This window comes from Rhincodon typus, chromosome 2 (assembly GCF_021869965.1).
Source record: "Rhincodon typus isolate 14 chromosome 2, sRhiTyp1.1, whole genome shotgun sequence".
Taxonomy (NCBI): domain Eukaryota; kingdom Metazoa; phylum Chordata; class Chondrichthyes; order Orectolobiformes; family Rhincodontidae; genus Rhincodon; species Rhincodon typus.
The window spans coordinates 34,359,676-34,377,222 of NC_063333.1; the positions used below are offsets into that span (position 1 = coordinate 34,359,676).

The 17,547-nt window shown below is 40.8% G+C and overlaps 1 protein-coding gene across 1 annotated transcript in view; it reads left to right on the forward strand.

The window, feature by feature from the left end:
* Positions 1 to 17,547, forward strand: part of odad2 (outer dynein arm docking complex subunit 2) — a 152,125-nt gene that overhangs the window by 10,875 nt on the left and 123,703 nt on the right. The window contains exon 2 of the mRNA XM_048606859.1: positions 530 to 688. Within this exon, the coding sequence (XP_048462816.1) occupies positions 530 to 688 (159 nt within the window). The remainder of the gene's footprint in view (positions 1 to 529; positions 689 to 17,547) is intronic.

A 17,547-nucleotide genomic window follows, 5' to 3' on the forward strand; every position in this document is an offset into this window, starting at 1 on the left:
TCACCGGACCCGAAACGTTAACTCTGTTTTCTCCTCCACAGATGCTGCCAGACCTGCTGAGCTTTTCCAGCAACTTTGTTTTTGTTCCTGATTTACAGCATCTGCAGTTCTTTTGGTTTTTATCCCATTCTCCTAGTTACTGCATTGAAACTAGAGCAGTATGGAACCCAGTAAACATTTTATGTCATTCTAATGGAATGTTATGATCTAGGTGATTCACATAACCTTATGCTAGAGATCTTTTTAAATTTGTTGAAAGGCTGGCTACTGCTGTAACACTCAAGTTATGCCAAAAATACTAAATATGAAATACTAAAAGAATTGTTTTAAAGGTGACCCCAATTTTCAACACATCATTATTAAATTATATTAAAATTATAAATTTTATTGTTAAATTACATTCTGTATAACTATGACTACATAAATGTTTTGTATCATTTATAATTAACCCTATATAAACCAATAATTTATTGTGGCATAAGAGCCTAGTAGTGTAAGAGTTAACAGGATCCTATTTTTAGCTGCTTAGTCATTTACATTTTGCAGAGTTTCTGATGGATCAGAAGAATTCAGTGAAAGTTCTACAGAGAGTGAGGAAGAGAAACAAGATATGAACAGACAACAGGAATCCAATGCTGACTTACCTTCTGAGTACTGGCAGATCCAGAAAGTGGTAAAATACCTGAAGGTAAGGACATAAAAATAACTTTATCAGGTAGCAATATTTGCTTGTATGCCATGTCAGAAAAGGATGAAAAATCCCACACAGAGTTTAGTGCTATTTTTCCAGTGGATAGCTGAACCATAAAACCCAATTTTGACAGAACAGTTTTTGGAGTTGGAGAGGATTAGTTGTGGTGGATATTGGTGTTGTCAGTTTTCAAGGAGAAATCTGTGAGTCTGTTTTTAGCTCTCGGGCAATACAGTGTGGAACTGGAGGAACACAGCAGGTCAGGCAGCATCAGAGGAGCAGGAAAGTCAATGTTTCAGGTGTACACCCTTTGTCAGGACCCAAAACATCGACTTTCCTGTTCCTCTGATGCAGCCTGTTCTGCTGTGTTCCTCCAGCTCCACACTGTATTGGCTCTGACTTCAGCATCTGCAGTTCTTACCATCTCCTAATGTTCTGGGGACTAGGGCTCAAATTCCGCAACGGGATGGTAGAATTTGAATTCAATAAAGAAAAACCTTGATTTAAGGGTCTAATAATGATGAAAAGCCATTGTTGATTGTCGGAAAAACCCATCTGGTCTACTAATGCACTTAAGGGAAGGAAACTGCCATCCTTACCTGGTCTGGCCTACATGTGACTCCAGGCCCACAGCAATGTGGTTGACTCTTAACTGCCCTCTGGGCAATTAGGAATGTGCAATAAATGCTGGCCTAGACAGAGAGGCCCACATCCCACGAGTGTATAAAAACAAGTGCACCATTAACATATGTACAATCATAAGAAATATATCTGTTTACTGGTATTTGTATTACAAGAGATATTCCTGAAAGTTTTGAATGAGGGAGTTAGTAATGGAAGGAAGTACAATTTTTAAATATGAGGTATCTGTTTCATTGTTAGGTGAGCAGAAACTCGACAATGGCTTTGTGTTATAGAACTACGTACAAATTTATGTAACTGCTCACGCTCTTCTACATATGCAGAACACCTGCACCCATAACCTTTTTAATATAAAACATTTGGTTGGAACTCTAGATTTTGTGGTGTTTGAATGGGGTCAAAATCTGGTTAACCACAGGACACTTGTTTTACGAGGAGAATGCCAATTGCTTAATTAGGCAATAACACTTGTAATTGGCAACAAAATTAATAGTTTTCAATTAAGTTAAAAGATTAAAGATATGTCCTGTACAGTTAGACCTGTTTAGTCAAGAGGTAATCAAATAATGAGCATGTTGTATTTATGAAAAACAATCATTGAAACTGTATCTGCAACATTTTTAAAACCTTGAATTTGCAACCATGATGTGGTCCACAGATGTTTAAGTCTTCTGGAAAGATCACAAGACTCAGTCTCTGGTTAGTTTTAGCATTCAATAGGGAATAATTATGATTCTTATCGAATTGAAAGCAATGGCCATGACTTTGTTTTGAAAAGATGCAGTTTTCTCAGTTTAAGACAAAGGAATTGATTTTACCCCTGAGGGGTTTTTGGCAAGTATGGATTATTTTAATTGCTAGATTTATTTAAGTACGACCGATCCCCTTAACTCTGTATGGTCACAGAGAGAGTGCAGAACAGCTATCAGCAAGTGAACATTGGGTAGACCTGTGTGCATCCAGGTATATTAATGGTGAGGAGGTTTTGAAAACGTCTGTAGGAAATGTAAACGGAAGAAGCTGAGCATACAAAAATGCCAGGCAGACAAACCCCTCACGCCTAGACACTTCAGACACATTCTTAACGTCTCTTCTTCCACAAATATCCATTGTTTCAATAGTATGCCATTTTCTGGAATAAGCAAAATAGTAGACAAAAGACCAGGGCCCATAAAGAAGAACAAATCCCTGGAAAATTACTTTTCAACTTCTACTGTCAGCCCATTGAAATAAGGATGATGTCCATCAGATTTTATGATGTGTGTGTCCTCAAGTGACTCAGAAGACTAAGTCTGGAGCCACAGGTCTTTGGGGAGAGAGGACAAACCGTGCTGAAGAAAGAGTTTCCTGAGCTAATGTTCTTTTTTCTCCTCCAGCTTGTCTCCACACTAGAGTTAACTGACTACTTTTGGAGATCAAATCCAGCCCAAGAGTTCAAATTGACAGCCATACATTAACTGTTAATTTTAAAATTTTTATAGTTTGAGCTTTGGGCAGTGAGGCCATGACTTTCCTTGTGGAGCCCATAGGAGCACTTGTCCTTTTCTGATACCACTTAGGAAAGTTTTAGGCTTACTGGAAGATCCTTGTGAAATTAGCCACAGATCCATTTCTCTGCTAAGTCTTGAGTTAAAATTGGATGGGTCGTTTTTCTTAATAGGAAATATTTTGGATCTGAACACAAAAGTAAACTGAACTGTGAATGCTGAGATCTGATCAGACCATTTTGATGAAGAGTCACCTGACTCAAAACATTAACTCTGCTTTCACCCAACAGATGCTGCCAAACCCGCTGAGTTTCCCCGGCAATTTCTGTTTTTGTTACATATGTAACCTGCTTGTTCCTAATGGCCCAATTGCACATCTCCATCCTGTGGCCAAGATTAAAATCATCCCAACGTTTCAAACTTGCTTTATTTGTATTTTGTGTAACAGAAATCAGGCATTCAGAATTATTTTTATTCGTTTAGCACACGTTGGCTGGGCTAGTATTTTAGTGCCAATCCACCCTAGTTATCCTTGAGAAGGTAGCAATGAACTGCCTCCTTGAACTGCTGCAATCCATTTGGTGTAGGTAGATTCACAATGTTGTTGGTGAGGGAGTTCCAGGCTTTTGACCTAGCAATACTGAAGGAACAGCAATACAGTTCCATGTCAGGCAGTGGTAGTACTCTTGCCTTTGTCCTTTTAGATAATACTGATTATGAGTTTGGAAGGTGCTGTCTAAGGAGCTTTGGTGAGTTTCATCATATATAGTGATCATTAATAGTTTTGTCCTTCTGCCTTCAGAAAGTGTTTTTATGCTATGTGCATTTTCCCTTTTCTGTGCCCCTATTTGATGTTCAATATTCTTTCACCTGCCTGAATTATAGGGCTGAATGTTATATTTTGTTTGGTTAAGTCCATGTTACACCATGTTTTTTGGAGGGTTTTTTATGAGGCCCAGCAGGTTTCCTTGCCATATCTTACCAAACTTGCCTCATTAATTACCTACCACACCCCTATGCTTGCCCAACATTCGGCCCCTCACCCCTTCTGTGGAGAAGATCCTGACTCTGACTGCCCTAAGCAGCCTCTGGAGTGTTTGTTTGGTATCAGAGGCGTCCTTGGTTTATTGTACTAGGAATTCCTAAATGAAAATGGGTGGCACGGTGGCTCAGTGGTTAACACTGCTGCCTCACAGCGCCAGGGACCCAGTTTTGAATCCACCCTCAGGCGATTGTCTGTGTGGAGTTTGTACATTCTCCCCGTGTCTGCGTGGGTTTCCTCCAGGTGCTCCAGTTTCCTCCCACAGTCCAAAGATGTGCAGGCTAGGTGGATTGGCCATGCTAAATTGCCCATAGTATTCAGGGATGTGTAGATTAGGTGGGTTTGGGGAATGGGTCTGGGTGGGATGCTCTGAGGGTTGGTGTGGACTTGTTGGGCTGAAGGGCCTGTTTCCACACTGTAGGGGTTCTATGGTTCTATGAAAGCTATCTCCTTTGACTTGACTGGGGATTGCTGACGACCATGACAAACTTCATGGTTTTGAGACTGCACTAAATGGCAAGGTAAGAAAGGTGCACTATGGCTTTGGTATCTCTACCTGAAGGACAAAGGACAAAAAGGCAAGATAAGGCAATGCAAGGCAGGGTTTCTGTGAGTATCAAGGTAGGCTCACTGTAAGTGAACACTATGAAAGCAAGCAAAAAGCCTGGAGATGCAGCCAGGTCCAGTCCATGAGCTGGTTATGTGTCCCTAAGCACAAAGTGTCCTAGCTGCAGCATTAAAATGATAGTTATTGGCACAGCCCAAGATGTAACTCTGAAGTGCAGAAGTATTCTATAAATAGAACAGAGATGTGCCCTGAGGATTCTTGGAGTTTGGCATGTGTCAGATACCAATGTGGACATGGAATATATGTGGCTGCTGCCCATAGAGCATGCCCTGAAGTGTTTGAGCCCAGTGTTCAACCCAAATCCATCGCTATCAGAGCACAAAAACAGGTTATTTGGTCCATCTGCTCCACCATTCATTGAGACAATGGCTGACCTGATAATCTTCAATTCCATTTTCCATAAGACCATAAGACATAGGAGCAGAAATTAGGCCATTCAGCCCATCAAGTCTGCTCTGCCATTCAATCACTTTTGCCCTTTAACTACCTAAAGAAACTCTTACAGTCTTCCTTTGTATTACTGGCTAGCTTACCTTCATATTTAATCTTCTCCCTCCTTATTTCTGTTTTTGTTGCACTCAGTTGGTTTTTGTAAGCTTCCAAATCCTCTGGCTTCCCACTGCCCTTTGCCACATTTCATGCCTTCTCTTTTGCTTTTATACTGTCCCTGACTTCCCTTGTCAGCCATGGTTGTCTTGTCCTCCCTTTAGTCTCCTGAATTACTCCCAGAAACTCCTGCCATTGCTGTTCCACTGTCTTTCCTGCTAGGCTCCTCTCTCAGTCAATTCTGCCCAGCTCCTCCCTCATGTCTCTGTAGTTGCCTTTATTCAGCTATAATACTACTACCTCTGATTCTGTCTTCTCCCTCTCAAACTTCAAAGTAAATTCAATCATATTATGATCACTGCCTCCTCTTTCACCTTAAGGCCCCTTATCAAGTCTGCCTCATTGCTCAACACTAAATCCATTATTGCCTGTTCCCTAGTGGGCTCCACCACAAGCTGCTCCACAAATTCCTTTTCTTGCAATCCACTGCCATCCTGATTTTCCCCGTCCACCTTCATATTGAAATCCGTTATGATCCTGTAACTTTGCCTCTCTTACACATCTTTTCTATCTCCTGGTGTATCTTGCACACTAGCTCGTGACTACTGTTGAGAGGCTTGTACATAACTCTGACTATGGTTTCTTTACCTTTGCGGTTCCTCAATTCTATCCGCACAGGTTCTACACCATCTGACCCTACTTCATTTCTTACTATTGATTTAATATCATTTCTTACGAATAAGGCAATCCCATCCCCTCTGCCCACCTGCCTATCTTTTCAATGGGATGTATATCCTTGGATATTCAGCTCCCAATCCTGATGCCCTTGCAACCACGTCTCTGTGATGCCCACCACATCATACCTGCCAATTTTGCTCTGTGCCACAAGCTCATTTACCTTAGTTCTGAGGAAGGGTCACTGGACCTGAAACTCTGTTTTTGCCTTCACGGATGCTGCCAGACGTGTTGAGCTTTTCCAACAACTTTGTTTTTGTTCCTGATTTACAGCATCCACAGTTCTTTCGGTTCTCATTTACCTTATTTCTTATACTGCGTGCATTCAGATATAACACCCTCAGTCCTGTATTAATTGTCCCTCTTCTCATTGTCATTCATCTGTCCAGTGTGCTTGAAGTTTAATTCCTAACCCTTTCCAAACACTCTGTCCTATTGTGTCTGTGCTGGAGACCTTAATAACCTCTCCTGAGTTCTCCTTTCCTGTCATTTCTTTCGTATTTTTCCACGCAGATGAATCCACCCCTACAGATGTTAACTTGCTGCTTTGTTTCCTACTGGGATAAGTTTTACCTTCCCCTTACCCCCCACTTTCTAGCTTAAAGTCCTGTCTTATTTTCCTGCCTTATTCCCATAACCCTTGATTCCCTTAATGTTTGAAAACCTGTCTATCTCAGCTTTGAATATACTTAATGACTCACGCTTGCCAAGGATCTGCAGGGAAGAATTCTACAGATTCACCAGCCTCTGAGAGAAAAATAATCCTTATCTCTGTTGTAAATGTGCAATCCCTTTCTCTAAGACTATGACCTCTCATCCTAGACTCTTCCAAAAGGGAAAACAACCTCTCCTCATCTAAACAGATTGCATGTAGCAAGTGGAGAGCTGAATCCACCAGGTGCTCACTCTAGTTTGTTTGTTGAGTTTTCCCAATGTCAAAGTTCTTTGGCGATTTTGAAGTGGGAGACTGAATATTAATGAGGCAAGTTGGTCTGTTAATAATACACTTAATTAACAATAATACCTCTTAAATGGCAACTGTCTTTTCCCTTGCTTTTTTGAGCAGACAGAAATTTGTGCAGCTTATTTCATTTATTATTGTCACATGTACTGAGATACAGTGAAAGGTATTGTTTTGCATGCTATGCAGACACATCATACCTTACATACGTACAACAGGGTAATAGAACAGAATGCAGAAAATAGTGCGAGATAACAAGGTGTAGAGCTGGATGAACACCGCAGGCCAAGCAGCATCAAAGGAGCAGGAAAGCTGACGTTTCGGGCCTAGACACTTCTTCAGAAAAGTTTCAGGTATAGGCCCGAAACATCAGCTTTCCTGCTCCTCTGATGCTGCTTGGCCTGCTGTGTTCATCCAGCTCTACACCTTGTTATCTCAGATTCTCCAGCATCTGCAGTTCCTACTTTCACAGAAAATAGTGTTACAGCTACAGAGAAGGTGCAGAGAAAGATCAACTCTAATATATGAGAGGTTCATTCATAAGTCTGATAACAGTGGAGAAGAAGCTGTTCTTGAATCTGTTGGTACATGTTTTCAAACTTTTGTACCTGCAGCCCAATGAAAGAGGGTGGAGAGAGGATAACCAGGGTGGGAGGGGTCTTTGATTATGTTGGCTGCTTTCCCAAGGCAGCAGTAAGTATGGAGGGAGTCAATGGAAAGAAGGCTGGTTTTCGTGATGGACTGGGCTGCATTCACAACTCTCTGTAATTTCTTGCGGTCTTCAGCAGAGCAGTTGCCATACCAAGCTGTGATGTATCCAGATAGGATGCTTTCGATGGTGCATCTATAGAAATTGGTAACAGTCATTGTAGAATGCTGAATTTCCTTAGGCTTCAGTGGAACTAGAGGCATTGGTGTACATTCTTGACTGTAGCATTGAAGTGGATGGACCAGGACAGATTGTTTCTGATATTTACTCCCTGGAGATTGAAGCTCTCGACCATCTATACATCAGCACCATTGATACAGACAGGGACGTGTCGTCCACTTTACTTCCTGAAGTCAATGACTAGCTCTTTCATTTTGCTGACATTGAGGGAGAGATTGTGTCTTACACCATGTCACTAAGCTCTCTATCTCTTTCCTGTACCCTGTCTTGTCGTTATTTGAGATCTGACCCACTAAGATGGTATCATCAGCAAATTTGTAAATGGAGTTAGAGCTGCATTCAGCCACACAGTCGTGAGTGTACAAGAAGTATAGTAAGCAGCTAAGTATTCAGCCTTTGCGGGCCACCGGTGTTGAGGATTATCATGAAGGAGATGTTGCGGCCTATCCTTGTTGGAGTTTGAAGATGAGTTTGGTTGGAAATATGGTGTTGAAGGTGGAGCTAAAGTCAACATGTAGGAGATTGACATAGCTGCCCTTGTTAGCCAGATGTTCCAGGGATGAATGTAGGGCAAGGGAAATGGCTTCTTCTGTGGACCTATTGCGATGGTAGGTGAACTCTAGTGGATCAAGGTAATCTGGGAGGCTGAAGTTAATATATGCCATTACTAACCTCTCAAAGCACTTTATAATGTTGGATGTCAGAGCCACCAGGCAATAGTAATTAATGCCCGTTGCCTGATTTTTCTATAGCATTGGGATGATAGTGGTCTCCTTGAAGCAGGTGAGAACCTCACATTGGAGTAAAGAGAAGTTAAGGAATCTGTGAATACTCCTGCTAGCTAGTTTGCACAGGATCTGTGTCACACCTATTCATCTGCTAAATGTCCATGTCTGAATGTCTAAGGGATGTTGTACTTGATTCATTTAGAGGGTGGGTGTCTATTGTCAGAGGATGCCACTGCAGTCGTTCGAGGGCACTGTCTTATCTCCATTCAAGGATTTAGCCACAGTGGCCTTGCAGGTCATGTGCAACTAGTCTGGCAGTAAGTCAGTTGGGGACTTGCACCAAAATCAGTCAGGACGTTGTCTGTCCTCAATCAATGAAATTGGTGAGGCATTCTGATTAAGTGAATAGGAAGTACAGAGGGCAAAAAGATTTCTATTCTGTAGAGATTCTGAAGACTCTATTCCAATCTCCAGTTCCTCCATCTCCTTCAACAAGTAGGCCTCCCAAATGTTGATCTTATTCCTCAACCGAGGTTTCCCCACCATCATGGTTGACAGGGCATTCAGTGGTATAAGGTCCATCTCTTGCACTTCAGACCTCACACTCTCTCTTCACCCCCACAAAAGCATAAGGGCCCCTCTCATCCTCATGTACCATCCCACCAGCATCAATATCCAAAGGATCATTAGCCGCCATTTTCGCCACCTCCAGTTGATGCCACCACCACACACATGTTACCCTCCCCTCCCTTGTCAGCCTTCCGCACAGACCATTCCCTCCCCCTCCACTCCCAACATCTCTCCACGTCCCCGTGGCACCTTCCTATGCAATTGCTGAAGGTTAACACCTGCCTTTTTAGCTCCTCCCTCCTCATTATCCAAGGCTCCAGACACACCTTACAGATGAAGCAGCAATTTACCTGGACTTCACTCAATCTAGTCTATTGTATTCGCTGCTCACAATGTGGTCTCGTCTAGACTGGGAGACAAGACACTGACTGGGTGACTGCTTTGCAGAAACCTACATTCTGTCCACAAAAAAATTACCCTGTACTTCCATTTCAATATACTATTGTCTTCCCTGGTGAACATCTCTGTCTTGTGCTTGCTACAGTGCCTCAGCAAAGCTCAGCGCAAGCTGGAAGAACACCTTTCTTGCTTGGGAACCCGTCAGCCTCCTGGATTCAATATTGAGTTCAATAATTTTAGGGCCTGAAGCACTTTCTCCCATGTCCTTACCCCAACTCCCACATACCAGGCCTTGTCATCACCTGGGCTGATATCATATACAACCCATTGTCAGCCACTAATGATCCCCAATAGCACCTATTCATTTACCCAGGCTGACCTTTACCCACTCCTTTGCGAGAGAGACAGTTTAATTCAAGGGATGAAATTAGATGCTGGAACCATGGAAATGGCTTTGTATGGGAACGAGACGAGGTTGGCATGAGGTCAGATCCCATCACTGACAAAATTCGGGTAGGTTACCTCACAAACAGGGCAGGAACAAAACATACCTGGCCCCTCAGAACAGCCAGAAGGCCTGTTGGAAACCGTAGGTTCTCCCCTTCCACCTAGTGTCAAGGAAACCTCAAGCCCGAGATGGATGCAGCCTTGATACCATTACTGCCAGAGCAAGAGGAGCAAACTCTCCCGAGACGCTGTGGACACAAGAGGCCTACGGTCCAGTACATATTGCCCATGTCAGAGTCCAAATCAGAGAAATTGGATTTGGGATGAAAACGTCGCAGGAAATGCCACAAGCAAAAACCAGGCCTACATTCCCAGACTTGGGAGGGCAAGGGATGTAGTGATTGAACTAGGTTGACTACAAGGTCGTTGGCCCAGGCTAACAACCCCAATCAATCAGGAAAGCACTGGCTGACCAATATAACCAGGAGATTAGAATCTCCTCAGTTCAGGCAATTGACTCCAAGCTGGCTGGCCACAGCCTGTGTACTGTGCACAGGTAAATGAAGGGTGACTTGGCAACGAGATACCGGCCTCTGTGCAGTTATTTCAACAGCCTTCTGTGGCAATGAGTTCCACAAATTCACCCCCCTGTGGCTGAATAATTTCTTCCTCATCTTAGCTCTAAACTTCACCCCTTCACTCTGAGGCTGTGCACTCGGATACTAGCCTCTTCTACTAGTGGAAACATCTTCTTCACATCCACTCTATCCAGGCCTCTCAGTAATCTGTAAATTTCAATCAGATCCCCCCTCATCCATCAAATAAAGACCCAGAGTCCTCAACCTCTCCTCATATAACAAATGCGGCATCTCAGGGATTATTATTGTAAACTTGCTCTGGGCCCCCTACAATGTCAGTGCATCCTTCCTTAGATACAGGGCCCAAAACTGCTCGCAGTATTCCAGCCTTATGAGCTTTATACAGCCTCAGCTGTACCTCTCTGATCTTGGCTCCTAGCCCTCTTGAAATGAATGCTAATATTTGTCAATGCTTCCACACAATCTCCTCAGCCAACTCTTTCAGAACCCTGGGGTGTAATTCATCTGACCAGGGTGATTTATCTATTTTCAGATCTTCCAGCTTCCCCAGCAACTTCTCCTTCATCATGGTCACTGTACTCCACCCTGCCCCGACTCTCTTGAGGTTCTGGTATGCTACTAATGTCTTCCACCATGATGACTGATGTAAAGTGCCTATTCAATTCCTCCACCACTTTTTTTTTCCCCATTACTACACCTCCAGCCTCAATTTCCAATAGTCCAAAGTCTGCTCTTGCCTCTGTCTTACCTTTTATATATCTAAAAAAGTGCCTTGCATTATCCTTTAATACTACAATCTAGCTTAAGCTCACATTTCATTTTCTCCCCCTTATTGCTTTTTTTTAGTTGTCCTCTGCTGATTTTTAAAGGCTACCCAATCCTCTGGCTTCCCACTATTCTTCACCACATATGCTTTTTGTTTGCTTTTATGTTGTCCCAGACTTCCTTTGTCAGCCATGGTTGCCTTGCCCTCCCCTTAGTGTATTTCTTCTTCTTTGGAATGAATTTCTGCTGTTCCTCCTGAATTACCACCAGAAAATCCTGCCAATGCTACTCCATCATCTTCCCTGCTAGGCTTCCCCTCCAATCAACTGGCCAGCTCCTTCGTCATGTCTTGGCAGTTACCTTTGCTCAATTGTAATACTGTTATATCTGATTCAACCTTTTCCATCTCCAACTGCAAGTGAATTCTATTTTATTATGGTCACTGCCCCCTTGAGGTTCCTTCACCTTAAGCTCCCTAATCAAGTCTGCCACATTACACATCACCAAATCCAGAATTACCTGTTCCTTAATGGGCCCTACCACAGGCTGCTCCAAAAGAATTCTCATAGACATTCCACTAATCCCTTTTCTTAGGATCCACAACCAACATGACTTTCCCCACCCATCTGAACATTGAAATTTCCCATGATTATTGTAATAGTGCCTCCTTTACACGCCTTGTCTAACTCTTGATTTATTTTCTGGTCATCATTTTGATTACTGTTCAATGCCTGTGCACAATTCCCATTAGCGTCTTTTTCCTTTGGCAGTTTGTCAACTGTACCCACTCAGATTCTACACCTTCTGAATCTATATCACTTCTTACCATTGATTTAATTTCATTTCTTACTAACAAGGCAACCCCACTCCCTCCCCATCTGCTTGTCCTCTCAATAGCATGTGTAATCCTTGGATATTTAGTTCTCTGCCCTGATATCCTTGCAGCCATGTCTCCATGATATCCACAGCATCATATCCACCAATTTAAATCTGCGCGAGATGCTCATTTATCTTGTTTCGTATACTGCATGCATTTAACTACAACATCCTCAGTTCTGCATTGACTGCCTCTCCTTTGCATAGTTGACTTCTCGTCTGCTGTGCCTTAAGTTATATTTCTGACCCTTTTCATGCTCTCTGTCCTATTACTTGTTCCGGAAACTTCAATGACCTCTGCTTAGCCCTCCCCCCACCACTTTAACTTTTTCTATAGTTTTCCATGCAACTGAACCCAGTCCCCTCTATTTACTTTAACTGGTGTTATTATATGGTGAACAGAGAGGGCAGATTTGGTTGTTTACATTTTTATAAGTTATTACATGAAAATACCAGAGCATTGAGTGACAGTAGAGCATATCAGGAATTTGGATGCAGGGCTCGATGTGCATTAATGTTTTCCTGTCCATTAAAATGAATCAATGAAAAATTGCATAGATTATGAATCAGGGCCTAATGTGTGTTCACAACATGTATAGTTCTGCAATGTGACTGCTGGATTGTGTTTGAATGTGCACACAAACTATATGAAATCTGACATATATATCTGATATGTGATTTTTTAAAAATGCAAATAGTGTGCAAACAGCAGACTAAAGTTTGCTCTGAATCCTTTTCAGAGGAAGTGTTCTAGACTAAGTTACCTAGTCATGCAGGAATTTTGGACGAAAGGATTCAGACATCTGTAGCATGTGTGTAAAAACCTAATGAGTAAAATAGCAATATTTTATTACTTAAACAAAATACAAGATGCCTACTGAAATAGCCGATTAAAAATGCTAGCATTTTAACATTTGTATTCTGCCATGGGCAACCTTTAAATTAAATATTGTTAGAATCCAAAAGCAGCTGAAATCCAGGTCCAGACTATTTCAGAATATTTTCCTGGAGTCAGTCATGATGTAATTTAGAAACCAATAGGCTTATTTTTATGCAGTCAGCTCCATTTGAATGCATATCTGACATATGCAAACCCCAGATGTATTATGGATTTTTCCATGTCATAATTCTTGTATATAAGCCTCAAAGTAAAGTTTAGGGGTAGGAAAAAGGGCATTGGCCCATAAAGTCTCTGCCTTTTGGATTGAGCTGAATCCTTTCTTCTTACTACTTATGATATACACAATGCCTCTACTTCAGAAAGTTAAACCATGTCACCTGAACCCATTTACACTGCAGTCTTTACTTCAGTAGACTGCTCCAGTAATTATTCAATGCGTCTATTAATCTTTGTGTGAAATAATACTTTCCTCAATGTTTTATTTACAGCTGTAATTTCCTGTGTTTTAAAATGATGTCACCTAGATTTGAAACCTTTCAACATTGTGAATGATTTGTCTGGAGCAAATATATCAATTTACTTTATAATTTTGAAAAATTCCATAAAGTTATCTTATAGTCCTTTTTATAAATAGAACAAATCCAATTATAGTCAGCTTGAATACCAGGTTATATTGAGTTCAGATGTACATAATGATAAGGAGCATAGATGGGAAAAATTATCAATGTGTATACACATGTAAAGTAAATTTTTAACAAAAATTGTAAATATAACAAATTTCATCTCCTAGACATCATGGGGTTGGGCTTTACATGTCCTTTGCTTGTTTTATGGGGATTAACATGTTAGTCGATTTGGACCCAAAACGAAAACGGTTGCAGTGGAATAAAGTAAAAACTAAAACTAAAATCTTAAGTAAAAAGTAACAACAGTAAAGATTGATATTAAATATGGAACATTTATTTATTTTATAACATTACAAACAATGGATATGTCATGCTTGTAGTGATTATAATGAGGTCAGACTGGTGGACCGCATAGAATATGAGTTCCCTGATTGGAACTGTTAATCTAGTCCAATCAGGGAGTCCTGGCTGACAGATAAGAACATGAATGTCAGACATCCTGTTCGCTCTTCTATTTTACATCTCTATTAGTCATTTACCACCATTATCTCTACCTTGTCTTTTGCTCTGGCACCCTCACCATCTGTTCTACTTGTGCTTCCTCCCGCTCTGTTAACAACATAAAATTTTCCATTTTCCAGCTCTTTCAGTTTTGAAGGAAAGTCAAACTGGACTTGAAGCATTAACTGTGTTTCTCTCTCCACAGATGCTGTCCAACCTGCTGAGTTCCTCTAGCCTTTTCTGCATTTGTTTCAGATTTCTGTTTGTATTTTGCTTTCATCTGTCTTAGTAGCCTGGTTATGCTATATCATCATATGGATCTTCCTTGTTTTTGTTATCAGATCATTGGTAATACCATTAAGTATGGCATTATAATTCTATAAGGTGTCGTCATTTGTACTATTGTTCATTTCCAATATTTCACATTATATGAATAGTGTTTTTTATTTTAATATGGAATGTGGGCTTTAATGGCTAGGCCAAAATGTATTAGCCAACACTAATTACTCTTGAAAAAGTAACAGTGAGCCTTCTTGACATGCTGCAGTCCATTTGTTATAAGTACGCTAGCCATACTGTAATGGAGAGAGTGCTGGAATTTTGAAGCAGCAATAGTGAAGTGTAGTAATTGATCACTTTTGAATATGAGCACTGAGGCAGGGGTCATGTAACCTTGCTAGCCCATCAGGCATTGAGTGGTGAATCTGCGGGAGGTGTGTGAGACTTATTAGCAATTCAGTAGAGGTGCTAGGCATGTACTCTGTTAATTAGTGTTATTAGTCATATTAAATTGTTATGTTTCCTACATTAAACGTCACAGCCAAGCTTTGAAATCATTGCACTGGTGACAAGATAGAGGACAGCAACTCACATAGCAGAACAAAAAGCCAGATAAGTCCACCTTCAAAGAAGATAACAGTCAAATGCCTCTTCTGGGTAAATTAGCACCATTCAATCTGTCTACAGAAGATTGAATACAGAATGTCAAATGCTTGAAATTATTTGTTGACTACATGGAGGGCACAGACATAGAATTTGATTCAAAACTCAAGGGGAGATCAGACCTGACAAATCTGATAAAATTCTTTGAGGAGGAAATAGGCAAATTAGGAAAAGGAGCGCCAATGGATGTGATTTGTTTGGATTTCCATAAGGTCTTTGATAAGTTGCCTGTTTTGGACCAGACCAAACCCTCTCAACATATGTCAAGGAGATAGGGTGTAGGCTAGCTTTTATTTCAAGGCAAGTGTAAGGTGCTGCGTTCCAGATGTGATTTGATTGGTTGATTACTAGGCTTCAAGCAAAACAAGCTTTATTCTGACAACACAGTTAAAATACAAACAAAAATTAGAATTGGCATAACTTTAACTCCATTAAAATAGTTAATAAGATAATACATTATTTAACTACTAATCATCGACTGTTCTAATATAACAGCATCCCATAAACATATCCTTGGCAAAGGCAAATTCAGCAAAACTGATTATCCTCATGTGCTACCTCCAGTCCAGTAGAAAGGAACATTGAAACAATCAATCTAGCAGCAGAGAGAGAGCTCAAGCTTTTTGCAGCAGCAGAGAGAGTTGTATCTATCAGTTTCTACAGCTAACTTCAAACCCCAACTGAAAACAAAACTAAAACCCTGGGTCTGTGTGAGCCTGCTTCCACCCACTCATGTGCCTAACTAAAAAAAACACTCAGTCAGCTAAAACCTGTTTACCCACTACTTTTGAAGCAGACATTTTTGTACCACTGTGGCAACACCATATATATATACACACATATATATAAAATCACTAAACCTAAGCATGCAAACATTCAATACTACAGCCCATCTCAGTCCGTTTATTCCGCCACCAAACACTGTTTTCCTTCATCAAAGTCGTGAGAACGCATTGGCAATTATGTTCTGTCATCCTGTCATGTGTATAATTTTCAAATTGAATGGCTATACCAACAAACTCCTTCTAAACAGTCCGGTATTTTTATCCTTAATTTTTTCCAAAAATGTTACGGGGTTATGACCAGTATACAAAGTTGTCTCAGTTACGTTACTAGCAACATAAATGTTGAAATATTGCAACACCAACATCAAAGTCAAGGTCTGTTTCTCAATGGTGGAACATTTCTTTTGATGAATATTCAACTTTCAAGAGAAATGCCCACTAGGTCTTTCTGTACTCTCGTCTTCTTGCAAGAGTACAGCAGTACACCCACATCACTCACATCAATAGCCATCTTAAACGGTTTTGTGTAATTAGGTGTTGTTAACATTGGAGCAGTGTTCAACACAAATTTCAGGCTGTCAAATGCCTTCTGACACTGCCCTTCCACTGAAATTTTCTACACTTCTTCACCAATTAGTCAGTGGAGCAAACACACTGCTAAAATTTGGTATGAAATTTCAACAGAAACTACTCAGTCCCAGGAATCATAGCACTTCCCTCATCATCAGTGATATGGGAAACTCCCCGGTAACCTTTGTTTTCTCATCCCATGAGGCAATTTGTCCATGTCTAATGATATTGCCAAGGAATGTGACCTGGGATTTTGCAAACTCACTCTTGACCAAGTTTATCACCAAGCCCGCCACTTGAAGTTGATGGAACAATTCCACTAGATGCTCCAAATGTTCCTTCCATGTGTGACTAAAAATCACCAGATCGTCTATGTACACCACACGATTGGGTAATCCCGAAACTACCTTATTGGTTAATCTTTGAAATGTGGCTGGTGCATTCTTCATATCAAATGGCATGATTTTAAACTGGTAACGCCCACTCAGTGTCACGAAAGCCGAAATTTCCTTCGCTGTTTCGGATAAAGTTACCTGCCAGTATCCTCTAAGTAAGTCCGGCTTAGAAGTATAAGTTGCTTGTCCCATCTTCTGAACACAATCTTCCAATCATAGAATAGGGTATGAATTGGATTTTGTAATTGCATTGATATTTTGATAGTCTACACACAATCGTTGGCACCATCTGGTTTTGGAACCATCACTGAGTGAGCTCCACTCAGTGCAACTCACTTCAATCATGTCTTCTCTGAGCTTGCTTTCGATCTCTTTTTGAACTTGTTCTAATTTTAGAGGGTTAAGCTGATAAGGATGTTGCTTAATTTGAACAGCATTTCCTATATCTACATCTGCATAATCAGTTCAGTACTTCCCAGCTTATTCCAACATATATCTCCACGTGACTGTAATAATTCTTTCAGGTCATTTTGATCTTTCTTTGGAAGGCAACTCAATAATTTATTCCAATTTCTGAGAACTTCCTCATTATCCAATCTATTTGAGGAAAATCAATTTTAGAATCATCTGGATTTGGTTCTTCATTCTGAGTTGTAACAAGCTACACATTCCCTTTTGCTTTCCTTCCCTATCAAAATATCTTTTGAGCATATTCAAATGATACACCCTGTGAATTTTCCTTCTAGCATTCTTATCAAATAATTCACGTCACCCAACTTTGATTTGATAAAGGCCATTAAGCCTTGCTTTCAAAGGTTCACC